This window comes from Lampetra fluviatilis, chromosome 38 (assembly GCF_964198595.1).
Source record: "Lampetra fluviatilis chromosome 38, kcLamFluv1.1, whole genome shotgun sequence".
NCBI lineage: Eukaryota > Metazoa > Chordata > Hyperoartia > Petromyzontiformes > Petromyzontidae > Lampetra > Lampetra fluviatilis.
Window position 1 is genome coordinate 5,834,224 of NC_136312.1, and position 14,645 is coordinate 5,848,868.

Here is a 14,645-nt window from a genome sequence, read left to right on the forward strand (position 1 = left end):
GGGATCGAACCCGGGCGGCCCAGGTTCCGGAGCGCGGCGCGGCCACGCTGACCGCTTCCCCACGACGATCGCGACTCAGGCGCGCCACCCAAACCTTCGCCACCTCACGTCCACGTGTGCGCACGTTTCATCACGCCCACGCCGCGTATCAGGCAATCGTACCCCCCCCACACACGTGCATACACACATACACCCACGTGCGCATACATACACACACACACACGCATACACACACACACGCGCACACACACGCGCACACACACGCGACACGCGCATACAAAAGACAAAGATCCCCCGCATAGCCTTAACAGACTGTAGGGGCAAGCGCTGTTAGCGAGCACCTATGAAGGCCGGAACGGCACACGAGGGGGTGGGTGGCCAGCACCACGCCCGATCGCCTTTGTCTCCCCAGTGGCGATGTTTACACACCGCACCAGGTACTCATTCGAGGCTGAGTCGACCTAGGGGAGGACCAGGACCGGTTCAGATAATCGTCACTGGGTGTTGGCCGTGAGCGGGAATCGAACCCGGGTGGCTAGGTTTGTAGCGCAGCGCGCTAACCGCTACACCACCGCTCCCCCCCACACACACACGAGCATACACACGCACATACATACACACACACGCGCACTCCGCTGCAGTCACTCAAACTCCGGGCACTTTGCAAAAACGAAGAGGCGGCTTGAGAGGCATTTCAAGCGCGGCGCTCCCTCGACCCAAGGAAACATTTAGAGGCGCATTCGCTCTGCGTGGACAGGGGCGAAATATCCGGCGGCGTAAAGCCACTCACACAAAATGTGCCCCCCCCCTACCCCCGGCCTCGTTTCGCCTGCAACAGGCTGTGTGATGTTAGCGGGCAGCACAGGTGAAGGGCAGGCAGGGCACACGAGTGGTTGGGTGCGTGGGTGGACAGCGCCGTGCCCGGCCGCCTTTGTCTCCCCAGTAGCGGTGTTTACACACGGCACCAGGTACTCATTTGAGGCTGAGTCGACCCACACACGGAGTCACGTGGTGACTCGTGGCCTGGTGGCTGAGCGAGCGGCTCGCAATGGGAAGGGTTTGTGGGTTTTAACTCAGCCCATGATCCCTCTGGGGTTTAAAAAAGAAATGTGGTACCACCAACAGCGGTTGTCCTATGGTTAGGCTTCCGCCTGCCAGAGGAATGTGGAGTTTCCACCTCTTACTCAGGGCTGTAATCAGGGGGTGAGCACGAATGCCGTAATGCTCGCCTGAGCTAAAGGAGGTCACTGACTTTTTGGTGGCTCACACATGCTCACGCACACACACAAACCCACCCAGGCACTTACAATCAAACACACACACAGTGACAATCACAAACATGCACATGCTCACACACACACCGAGGCACTTACAATCAAACACAGAGTGACAATCACAAACATGCACATGCTCACACACACTCAGGCGCTTACAATCAAACACACACACACAGTGACAATCACAAACATGCACATGCTCACACAATCATGCATAGAGGCTAATCTTGACACCGCTGCTACCAGTCATCTGCAAGTCCAATCGGCTCCGTCACATCCTCCTCGACCACATGAGCCCATCTCTTCTCTAGTCAGTGCGGTGCTCGTTTAGCCACCCCCCCTATCCAGTCAAACACACACACACCTAGACACACTAACACACTCACACACTCACTCACACACTCACACACTCACTCACACACTCACACACTCACTCACACACTCACACACTAACACACTAACACACACACACTAACACTCACTCACATGTGTGCTCACTCACACACACTCACATGTGTGCTCTCTCACACTCACACACTAACACTCAATCTCACACAATCACACACTCACACACACTCACACACACTCACTAACACACTCACACACGCGCTCTCTCACACACTCACACACACTCACACACTCACTCACACACTCAATCACACACTCACTCAGGCACTCACATGTGTGCTCTCTCACACTCTCACACTCACACACACTCACTCACACACGCACTCTCTCACACTAACACACATTAACACTCACTCACACACACTCACACACGCGCTCTCTCACACTCACGTGAACGCCGTCCACACAGCGTGCTTGCTCTGCACCCTCAAGCTCCGCTGAGCAGCAGGCCGACTCGTTAAGCCAATTAACTCATTAATTAGGAAAATCAAATCCGCCTAATTTGTGCAATTCAAGCTAACAGTCCGATAGGAGCGTCACCCCCAACATTCCAGTTTGGAGCGGTGGGGGATGGTGGGGGATGGGGGGGGGCACGGGTGGGGGGCGGTGGGGGGGCACGGGTGGGGGGCGGTGGGGGGGATGGTGGGTGGGGGTTGTGGTGGTTGGTTTGGTTGTGGTGGGTGCCGTGGTTGTGGTGGTTGCCTTGGTTGTGGTGGTTGCTTTGGTTGTGGTGGTTGCTTTGGTTGTGGTGGTTGCTTTGGTTGTGGTGGTTGTTTTGTTTGTGGTGGTTGGTTTGGTTGTGGTGGTTGGTTTGGTTGTGGTGGTTGCTTTGGTTGTGGTGGTTGGTTTGGTTGTGGTGGTTGGTTTGGTTGTGGTGGTTGGTTTGGTTGTGGTGGTTCCTTTGGTTGTGGTGGTTGCTTTGGTTGTGGTGGTTGCTTTGGTTGTGGTGGTTGGTTTGGTTGTGGTGGTTGGTTTGGTTGTGGTGGTTGGTTTGGTTGTGGTGGTTGCTTTGGTTGTGGTGGTTGGTTTGGTTGTGGTGGCTGTTTTGGTTGTGGTGGTTGTTTTGGTTGTGGTGGTTGTTTTGGTTGTGGTATTTGCTTTGGTTGTGGTGGCTGTTTTGGCCACCACCGTCCCCGCAGCGACGCCGCCCACCATTCCCCCTTTGGTCGCGCCGACCCAACAGACGTACTTGGCCCTGCCATGTGCTCGTGGACTTTCCCCCACCAACCCAAACACGGAACCACTGGCCCCCCCAAGGCTCGCTTCGACCCACCCACCCCGCACCGCCGCGAATCGGCGCACCGACATCGCACCGTTGACGATCGACCGCCGCGGTCACCTTGATCATCTGCGCCACGTAGCTCTCGGGCCCCGTGTACTCCGTGGGGTCCTTCACTTTGACGAGGACGATGAAGAAGAGGTAGTGCCACATGTTGTGCTCGTCCTTGATGTGCTCCTCGAACGACACCGTCTTGTTGTCGAACTTGTCTCGCTCCAGGCCTGGGGTGGCGGTGGCGAGGGGGGGGGGGGGTACGGGGCGGACATCGTCATCATCATCGTTATTTCCAGTCTCATCATCGTCATCGTCGTCGTCGTCATTCTGATCGCCAGTCTCATCATCGTCGTCGTGATTCATCATCATTATCATTGTCATCATCTGGCGAATTGCCCGATGATGCATGCTGGATGCAAATGCAGTGAACTATTTGTCTTTTGTCATCATCATAATCATCATCGTCGTCGTCGTTATCATCGTCAGTCTCATCATCATCGTGGTTGTCATCGTCAGTCTCATCATCGTCTTCGTGATTCATCATCGTCATCATCACCATAATCATCATCGTCGTTGTCATTATCAGTCTCATCATCATCGTGGTTGTCATCGTCAGTCTCATCATCGTCTTCGTGATTTATCGTCATCATCATCATCACCATCATCATCATCGTCGTCGTTGTCATCATCAGTCTCATCATCATCGTGGTTGTCATCGTCAGTCTCGTCATCGTCTTCGTGATTCATTGTCATCATCATCATCATCATCACCATCATCATCATCATCGTCGTCGTTGTCATCGTCAGTCTCATCATCATCGTGATTGTAATCGTCAGTCTCATCATCATCATCATCACCATCATCATCGTCGTCGTCGTCTCCGAAGTGGTCACCGTGGTTGTCATCATCAGTCTCATCATCATCACCGTCATAATTCATCGCCATCATCGTCGTTGTCGTCAAGGTTATCAAGGTTGCCATCGTCAGTGTCATCAACATCAACAAACGCGAAGACACCTATTAGCAACGTCAGTAAGGATGAGCGCTTTGAGCATTCCCAATTAAACAAGGGGAGATGACATCGTGATCCTCTCAGCCGACAAGGGCAATGCCACAGTCATCATGGACAAAACCACGTACAATAACAAGATTCAGGACCTAATTCTAGATTTGAAGCTTTCGTGACTGCAAGGATTCATATTCTTAGGTTTTTTCGGTAAAGTCACGAAGGTAAAAGAGTTAAAATTAAAATTAATAAAAAAATTTTTTAAAATTTTTTACCTAAGTGACTTTACCGAAAAAAACCCTAAGAATATTCAGGACCTACTTAATGATGGTAGCTATACAAAATTAAAAGAGATCCCACCAACAGCCTCGTTACGAAAACCAACAATATTATCACCGATTCGACATCTTTAATCGAACCAAGCAAGCCGTTTTCCTTAAAATCCTCTGCTGCTAGACCACCCAGACTGTATGGCTTACCAGAAATCCATGAAGAGGGTACACCCCTTCGTCCTATCGTCACCACCATTGACTCACCCACCTACAAACTGGCCCGATTTATGTCTGAGACCTTACAACCATTCACTGGTAAGACCACCTCAGCTGTACTTAGCTCACTGGGTATCGTTAATTAAGGACATCTCACTATCTCCAGGTGATTTGTTCGTTAGTTTCGATGTAGTATCTTTGTTTACCAAAGTTCCTGTGCCTGACACCATTGCAATCATTGAAGACTTGGTCCAACAAGGACTGAATGCTGATGTACCGGCCCTTGTGAGACACTGCCTCACCAACATTTCCTTAACCTGGAATATAACTTTACGTGATCCCTGACATGCAATACCCCAGCGTCTACAAACTAAGCTGTGTCTGCGGCAGTTGTTACATTGGGGCAACTAAGCGACATGTCTCGGACCGTGTTCGTGAACACAAGGCAGATCTTAAACACGGTAGGACCAATACCTCGGCCGTGGCTGATCATTGTTTTAATGCAGTGGGCTCACACGAAATTGATTTCTCGAAGACGAAGGTACTTTTCAAGCCCACTGGCTATCAACAAAGATTCGTTCATGAAGCCATCCATATATACAGACAGACACAATTCCAACCGAGAAGACGGGTATAAACTGAGCAATCATTGGAAGGACGTTATCAAACAGTTTAAGTCATAACTGGCTGTGATGTTCCCATCCTACCACCTTCAGATTTTAGTTGTTATTTTCGACTCTCCGATCTTCCATTAATATGCTAATCTCTCACATTAACATCAATAGCCCCGCCCACTTCGTTTAGGACCCTTGGACTACACCCATTTTTATACTTTAAAATAGTCTGCCTCAGCAGCTTTCCTCCTGATGACGATCGCTTGAGTTGTGATCGAAACGTCGTAGTTTATTGCAATTTTTTTGTTATTTTCTTTGAACCTATCTAAGTGACTTTACCGAAAGACTCATAGAATATCAATTCCTGAAGTCACAAAAGCTTTAAGTCAAGATGTATTGTATTATTATTTTATTGTTTTATTATTGTGTTATTATTGTGTTGTTATTGTATTACTCTTTGGTTCTTTCGGTAAAATCACGGAGGTATAAAATAAATTCAATCAAGACGTTTCGATTGCAACACAAGCAATCATCATCATCAGGTGGGAAAACCACAGCAAGAAATGTTTTTGCTGAAGTGGGAGAGAGTTGCCGTGGTAAGAGGTTAAATAGGTGAGAGAGGGGGGAGGGGCAAGGGAGGGGGGGGGGGCGTTGCGTGGACGCTAGGAGAGGGAGACGTAAAGTAGGACGGGGGGGGGGGAGTGGGCGGCTGAGAGGGGGGGGGGGTGCGCGGGGGGGGGGGGGTGCAAAAACAACGCCACTAAATTTCGATTTAAAGCTTTCGTGACTGCAGGGATTCACCTTCTTGGTTCTTTCGGTAAAGTCACGTAGAATGGAAATAATAAAATAATAAAACATAATAAAATAATTCTCACGACGTTTCGGCCACAACGCAAGCAGCCGTCCTCAGGTGAAGAACAGGTCTGTCGAGAAGACAGTGTCTAACTGAAACAACCCCAGGCTTGGAGCGTCTATTAAAGCTGGGTTGGAGGTGGAAGAGCGCCATGACAAAATAATTTGCATATCAGGAGGAATTTCGCATATTTAGGGGAAATGCAGATATGGGATTAGTACTACTTGTGAAATGCGTAGGAGGTGGGCGGGGGGTTTAAAGTCATATTATGCCAGTGCATTATGCAGGATTAGCAGCACTGCACCAACAATGCCAATGAAGCCAACAATCCCAATGCAGCAGCAATGCCCAAACGCTGGGGATGCAATTAACTCGGAGAAATAGACGAGTGCCCGGCAAATATGATGGAACAACCATAAAGCATTTAAGGTTTTACCTGGTTAATAACATCATTCCAATGATTGCTCAAAAACATTTTCTTGCTGTGGTTTTCCCCACCTGATGATGATGATGATTGCTTGTGTTGCAATCGAAACGTCGTGATTTAATTCATTTTATTTTCTACCCACGTGACTTTACCGAAAGAACCAAAGAGTATGGATCCCTGCAGTCACGAAAGCTTCAAATCAAGATTGTATTATTATTGTATTATTATTGTGTTATTGCATTCGTATTGTATCATTGCCTTTCGGCGTTCTATGGTCTGACACTGATGAGACTAGGCCCTGAAGAAGCCGGTTGTCTCTGGTGTAGACCAATCAGTTTATCAAAGACAATGCATCAGACATGATAATAGCAAGTTCGTTTGCATGCTGCATGTTCACCACACGTACTGTGTGCGGTTAATGCAGTGAAATGTTTATATTTGGTGTTTGCACATCTTAACAATCTGTGATATTGCCAAAAAAGGTTTAAAGCTATTCTTATTTTTTCATGTATTATTATTATACGATCATCTATTGATATTCCACAATCTATGATTATGTAAGTATTAAATAATGATAACAATAGTCCACAATGTAACAGCAGGGATGGTAATCAATTATAATAAAAATAGTAAATACTACTTAAACCTATTCAAATAAGAAATAAAATGTATTAGCATGCATACGATGTTATAATAATATTTAGCATTATTATATGCTTAAACACTAATATTCACTATTCATAATCATTGATTACCATTATAACATCATATTATATAACACTATTATACTATAAATAGTAATCATGAATATATACATGAATTGACAATGAAACACACTTGCGGCGTCAAACAGCCCGGGCGCTGCGCGGAGGGGCGCTCGGCTGCAAGGCTGCAAAGGCTGCAAGGATGGAAGGATGGAAGAATGGAAGGTTGCAAGGCTGCAAGGCTGCAAGGCTGCATGGATGCAACGATGCAAAGCTGCAAGTGCTGCATGGATGTAAGGCTGCAAGGTTGCAAGGCTGCAAGGCTGCATGGATGCAAGGCTGCAACGTTGTAAGGCTGCATGGATGCAAAGCTGTAAGGTTGTAAGGCTGCATGGATGCAACGATGCAAAGCTGCAAGTGCTGCATGGATGCAAGGCTGCAAGGTTGTAAGGCTGCAAGGCTGCATGGATGCAAGGCTGCAAGGTTGTAAGGCTGCATGGATGCAAAGCTGCAAGGCTGCATGGATGCAGCGATGCAAAGCTGCAAGTGCTGCATGGATGCAAGGCTGCAAGGTTGTAAGGCTGCAAGGCTGCATGGCTGCAAGGCTGCAAGGCTGCATGGATGCAAGGCTGCAATGCTGCAAGGCTGCATGGATGCAAGGCTGCAAGGCTGCAAGGCTGCAATGCTGCAAGGCTGCATGGATGCAAGGCTGCAATGCTGCAAGGCTGCATGGATGCAAGGCTGCAAGGCTGCAAGGCTGCAAGGCTGCATGGATGCAAAGCTGCAAGGCTGCAAGGCTGCATGGATGCAAGGCTGCATGGATGCAAGGCTGCAAGGCTGCAAGGCTGCAATGCTGCAAGGCTGCAATGCTGCAAGGCTGCATGGATGCAAGGCTGCAAGGCTGCAATGCTGCAAGGCTGCAAGGCTGCAATGCTGCAAGGCTGCATGGATGCAAGGCTGCAAGGCTGCAAGGCTGCAAGGCTGCATGGATGCAAGGCTGCAAGGCTGCAAGGCTGCATGGCTGCAAGGCTGCATGGCTGCAAGGCTGCATGGATGCAAGGCTGCAAGGCTGCAAGGCTGCAAGGCTGCATGGATGCAAGGCTGCATGGATGCAAGGCTGCAAGGCTGCAAGGCTGCATGGATGCAAGGCTGCAAGGCTGCAAGGCTGCAAGGCTGCAAGGCTGCAAGGCTGCATGGATGCAAGGCTGCAAGGCTGCAAGGCTGCAAGGCTGCTCACCGCAGATGAAGCATGACGTCTTGAGAATCTCCTCCTTCTTCTGCTTCTCGCTGCGGAGGTCAGCGAATGTGTCGATGATGACACCGAAGATGAGGTTCAGGACGATGATGATGACGACGAAGAAGAAGAGGAGGTCGTAGATGACGCGCGCGGAAAACAGCGGCTCCTGCGAGAGCGGACGGACGCACGCACACACGCACCGTCGTCACGGTGTTCGACCCGCGACGCTGACGCCGCACGGTGACCGCTCAGGAACCACGGACAAACGGGAAGACGGCAAGCGGTGGCGAGGAGCCGCCGCTACCAACAATTGCCCGAGCTCTGCAATACTCTATATATATGTGTGTGTCAGGGATACGATGATGGACAGTGGTGGTGGCGGTGGCGGCTACGCTGCCGCACGTGGGTTGTCTGCAGTGATCCGGCGCCGTGTAGCGGCAGCAGCAGCGAGGGTTGGTGGTTCGCCACACACACACACAGATGTTGTTGCCAAACTCCCCTTCCCATGGTCGTCGCCAGGAGAAGGTGGCACAGCAAATACGTTTGCTCCGTCTGTACCGCCTGCATGGGAATCGAGTGTTTCCCCCTCACGCGCGTTGTTTTTTTTTCCGTCTCTCGGGGCGCTCCGGTTTCCTCCCGACTTGTAAACGCTCATTGTCTGGCCGATAACAACCTCCGTGTGTAGAGGACCGCAGAGCTCGGGAAATTCCCGCAGGCTCATCGCGTGGCTGCCTTGCTCACGCACACCGAGTTGACGCTCTCCATCTGCAAAGGGCGAGCGCCTTCCCAGTCGAAATGATCATCATTCATTATTCGATGCAACGTGACCGAAGTTGATGGTGCACACAAATAATGGTGCTCCGGAAAGGTCTGGAAACATGACGGTTGGGTAGAAAATGTAGTTGCGTCCACATCGCTGTCAACCCCTTATCAGTGACTACATGATTACAGACCAATGCAGACCTTATTGGTCACCCCGTGGTGCCCTCATAAATTCCAACGTTCATCCTATACACGACACTATACACTATACTACTAAATACTACACTACTATACTATACACAACACTGCTATACTACACACTATACACTACACTATAAACTACACTACTATACACTACACTATACACTATATACTACACTACTATACACTACTATACACTACACTATACACTACACTATACACTATACTATATACTACACTACTATACACTACACTATACACTACACTATACACTATACTATACACTATATACTACACTACTATACTATACACAACACTACTATACTATACACTACACTATATACTACACTACTATACACTATATACTACACTACTATACACTACACTACTATACACTACACTACTATACACTACACTACTATACACTACACTACTATACACTACACTACTATACACTACACTACTATACACTACACTATACACTACATACCTGTCAACCCCTTATCAGTGCCTACCTTATTACAGACCAATTCAGACCTTATTGGTCACCGCGTGCCCTTATAAATCTCACCGCTCATCCGACAAAGTCCCATCACAAGGGAAGAAACACAAACAGACGAATTTTTTTTTTCCCGTATTGAAACGGCTGTACACCGTACGGACCCGAAAACTCAATTTCCCTGTACAAGAATACGGGGCAAACCGTATGGGTTGACACGGTACGCGTCCATGCCGAGAGCGATTGACACTTGAAAAACATTTTAGAGTGTTTGGGACCTGGCCCCTAACCCATGATTAAGTCCGTGTGGAATGGTGGCTCAGGATCAGAGGGCTGAGCTAGAAAAAAATAAAAATCTGGGTTCGAATCCGGGTCCAAGCCGCCTCTGTTTAAATGTTTTTGTACGTGCAGTAAGGTGACGGTTTCAGTATGGTCCCCAATGGCATACTTGGAGACCCATAGACTTACACAGAAACCCATAGACTTATATAGAGACGCATATACTGATAAAGAGACCCATATACTGATACAGCGACCAATAGACTTACATAGAAACCCATAGACTTACACAGAAACCTATAAACATATAGAGACCCACAGACTTACACAGAGACCCACAGACTTACACATAAATCCATAGACTTACACAGAGATCCATAGACGTATAGAGACCCACAGACGTACACAGAGATCCACAGACTTACACATAAACCCACAGACTTACACAGAGACCCATAGACTTACACAAAGACCAACAGACTTACACAGAGACCCACAGACTTACACAGAGACCCATAGACGTATAGAGACCCACCGACGTAAACAGAGACCCACAGACTTACACAGAGATCCACAGACTTACACAGAGACCCACAGACTTACACAGAGATCCACAGACTTACACAGAGACCCATAGACTTACACAAAGACCCACAGACTTACACAGAGACCCACCGACTTACACAGCAACCCACAGACTTACATAGATTCCAAATATAGAACAACGGGCATCGTCAGGATCCGGGATCGAACGTACGACCTCCCGCGTACCGGGCGACGGAGGTAACATTTCCCCGCCGCACCATTGCAGCGACAATCGGCACGACAAAAAAGTAAATACAGGTAGTCCCCGAGTCCCCGAGTTACGACAACGGTCCTCTAGTTACGATGACAGTCCCGAGTTACAATTGTAGTCCCCGAGTTACGATGGTAGTACCCGAGTTACGATCGTAGTCCCCGAGTTACGATGGTCCGACTTACGATATTTCGATCTTACGATGGCGATAGCGTAACGACAAAATTGCCATCAACAACCCTAACATCGTTGAAGTATGCGGACGACGGACAGAATCTTGGTGAGGAAAGTACAATATGATACGTTACGATACGTTCAACGCATGTATGATACGTAGCTTTAGCGATTTCATTTTAAGGTTACCACGATACCATACGTTCAATGCACGTTAAAAGTTTTTATAGCAGATAGGATTGTTTCCTGAAAAATACTTTCTATTAAATTGCAGTTCATAGAGGTAGGCTAAGAATTTACCTTGTTTTTTTTTTACTTTACATGTTACTGTGCAAAACAGTATTGTAATTAATAAATACATACAGTATATAGTTAATACAGTACGCTACTGTAAATTGCTCTGTTTTGCTAAATTATCACCATTCTTTAAGACTCCTGGGGGGTAGGCTAGGCCATCTTCGACTTACGATATTTTCGACTTATGATGGGGTCGTCGTAACGCATCCCCATCGTAAGCAGAGGACTGCCTGTAAATGAAAACAAGCGTCTCGAATTAACACCGCCTTCTCCGGCGCCCGAGGTCAAGTCCTCACACTCGGCACGTAGAGAGACGAAAAGAACAAAATATGAAAATATATATTCTCACCCCCCCCCCCCCCACCGCCTTCCCTCCCTCCCTCCCACCGGCGGGTCTGACAGGGACTTTAAGAAGCTGTTATTTGCTCGGAGCACCATAAATAAATTTAATTGGCCTCGAAGCAATTTGCGCGGAGGCGACCGATCGCTCGCGACGGGGTCATTCCAACATCCGCCCCGGTTTGTTCTCTGTAAATAAACGGGAGATAGCGCTGGGCTGACGGCCGTTGCTGGGGCGGGCTGGTGGGCGGTGCGGCGTGAGGAGAGGGGAGAGAGAGAAAGAGAGAGACAGAGAGAGAGAGAGCCAGCCGTCTTCGCTTATCTCAGCGCCGAAACCGTGTGAAGGGCGCAGACCGCGCCATCAAGCACAAACGCGCGACCTCCAACGCCGGCGAACGGCGGCGCCGGTGAACGCATAAAACACATTTTCCCGTCGACCTTCCTCTCAAAGTCTCCCCTATTCGTGTGGGGAGAGAGATAGCGAGCGAGCGAGAGAGAGTGACCGAGGGAGAGCGAGAGAGTGAGCGAGAGAGTGAGCGAGAGGTGCGGGTTTACATAAAGCAAAGTTTAAATATTTTTTTTTTTTACGAAATGATGAACGAAGAAAAGTGCCGACTTCACCGAGCATCTTCTTGTTTACACTGATCGTAAAAAAATAGAGAGAGCGAGTGAGCGAGAGAGAGAGCGAGAGAGAGAGAAAGTGAGCGAGAGAGTGAGCGAGAGAGACAGAGGTGGGGGTTTACATGAAGCAAAGTTATTTTTAAAAAAAATTACGAAATGATGAACGAAGCAGAGTGGCGACTACACCGAGCATCTTCTTGTTTACACTGATCGTTAAAAGAGAGAGAGAGCATTTTTGAAGAAGGGGAGGATTATTTGACACGTGGACATTTCCCAACGCCCCCCCCCCCCCCCCCGCTTTTCAAGATGCAGGTTTCTCGTATTCGAGAGCGCGTGTGACCTCACGCGGAGAGGCCTCTTAACCCTTTTCCCGGTCCGGTGATGTACGCGTACATTGCGTGTACGTCACTAACGTGTACGTCATCGGCACGGAACTGGACGAAAAACTCAAGTAAAGTAACTTTTGATTTGAAGCTTTCGTGACCGCAGGGATTCATATTCTTGGTTCTTTTGGTAAAGTCACGTAGAAGGGAAATCCACAGCAAGAAAATGTTCTCACTGTGGATTTCACACCTGATGATGATTGCTTGTGTTGCAGTCGAAACGTCGTGAGAATTTTTTATCGTTTTATATTAATATTATTTTATTATTTCCCTTCTACGTGACTTTACCGAAAGAACCAAGAATATAAAGTAACTTTATCGATACCGAGGCTCCCGCAAGGCCATTCTACCGCAGCGTGCGGCGGTCGTGTCGCTGCGGTTCTCCACGGCGATCCAAACCGTCTCTTAGAAACGACGGCTCTCTACCGCTACGCCTCTCGAAATGAAACGAATGCTGTGAGGGGTTAAAAACAGCTCGGGGTGGGGTGGGTGGGGGGGGGGGAACGGCTTGCCCGTCAAAAAAATGCCGAGCGAAGACCGCAGAGTGGTCGCGGGGGTGCGGCGCATGAGATTGACGAGTCGAAGGCAAAGCGAGAGTGGGGAGAGCGGGGATGGAAATCGCAGTCCGTTCGTTGTGCGACAAAATTTTACTCGACTATGAAACGAAATGTTATATTAATTCTCACCAAGTGGCTTATCAATGCGGAAATGCATAGCGGCAAAGAAACGCTCAGAACGCGCGAGGTTGCTTCGAAATGCGGAAGGGGTAAAAAACGGAGGACCCAGAGGAAAAATCCGCTCGAACACGGGGAGGGAGAACACCCGACCTCCTGCATACCAGGCGAGGTAGTCAACATCTCCTAGCCACCGTAATGATGATGAGAGAGAGAGAGAGAATCACGAACTCCAAATATACAGCAGCAGGCGTCAAGATCGGGATGGAACCCACGACCTCCCGCATACCAGGCGAGGTAGTCAATATCTCCTAGCCACCGTGATGATGATGAGAGAGAGAGACAGAGACACACACACTCCAAATATACAGAAGGCGTCAGGGTCGGGATGGAACCCACGACCTCCCGCATACCAGGCGAGGGGATAACATCTCGCCATTCGGGGGGATGGTCGAGCGACGCTGTCACAGAGACACAGCGCGGATAACGTGAGGCAGCATCCTCTTCAGGGTGAGTCTTGAGACTCATCGAGGCGATGACGAGAAAAATAATAATAATAAATAAATAATTCCATTTAAAGCTTTCGTGACTGCAGGGATTCATCTTCTTGGTTCTTTCGGTAAAGTCACGTAGAAGGGAAATAATAAAATAATAAAAATAAAACATCATAAAATAAAAATTCTCACGTTTCGGTCACAACACAAGCAGCCGTCGTGAGAATTAGTATTTTATTATGTTAAATTAATATTTTTTTATTACTTCCCTTCTACGTGACTTTACCGAAAGAACCAAGAAGATAAATAAATATTCACAACCCCCCCCCCCCCCCCCCGTTGTCATCCCCCACACGGCGTGCAGGCCACGGAGATTGCTGTTTGACCATACTTCACCGCGCCGGTCGGCGTGGGTTTACTAGAGGCGAGAGGGACGCGTGGAGTGAGCAGAGGGTTCGGATTTCACTCCCCACTGATGGTCACCGTGACCCGGGATCTGCATCGATGGGTTTGCACCAGCGATGCGGAATTAACATAGACCCCCCCCCGCCCCCCCCCACCAAACTCCCTCGGCTCCACCCCCCCAAACGAAGTAAATCTTTGCATGTCCAGTATATATATAAAAACTTTACTTTCATTTGCGACACGGATGACAAACAAGCGAGCGAAGAAAAAAAAATCACTTTTCCCCCAACTCGCATATTAAACATGTATGGCGGGCGCTCCGTGCGGGATTATTATTTGTATTCGCGATTGTAAATGCCCGGTGCTGAGTTTCGCTGAGACCTTGCACACACACACACACATGCACTCGCACGCACACACACGCACACGCTCG

General features: G+C 48.7%; 1 protein-coding gene across 2 annotated transcripts in view; it reads right to left on the bottom strand.

The window, feature by feature from the left end:
* The window catches only part of LOC144945596 (inositol 1,4,5-trisphosphate-gated calcium channel ITPR1-like), a 252,589-nt gene that overhangs the window by 48,031 nt on the left and 189,913 nt on the right, over nt 1-14,645 (bottom strand). For both annotated transcript variants that reach the window (XM_078874090.1, XM_078874089.1), the window contains exons 53-54: nt 8,289-8,454; nt 3,025-3,185 (exon numbers count right to left, since the gene is read on the bottom strand). In XM_078874090.1, the coding sequence (XP_078730216.1) occupies nt 3,025-3,185; nt 8,289-8,454 (327 nt within the window). The remainder of the gene's footprint in view (nt 1-3,024; nt 3,186-8,288; nt 8,455-14,645) is intronic.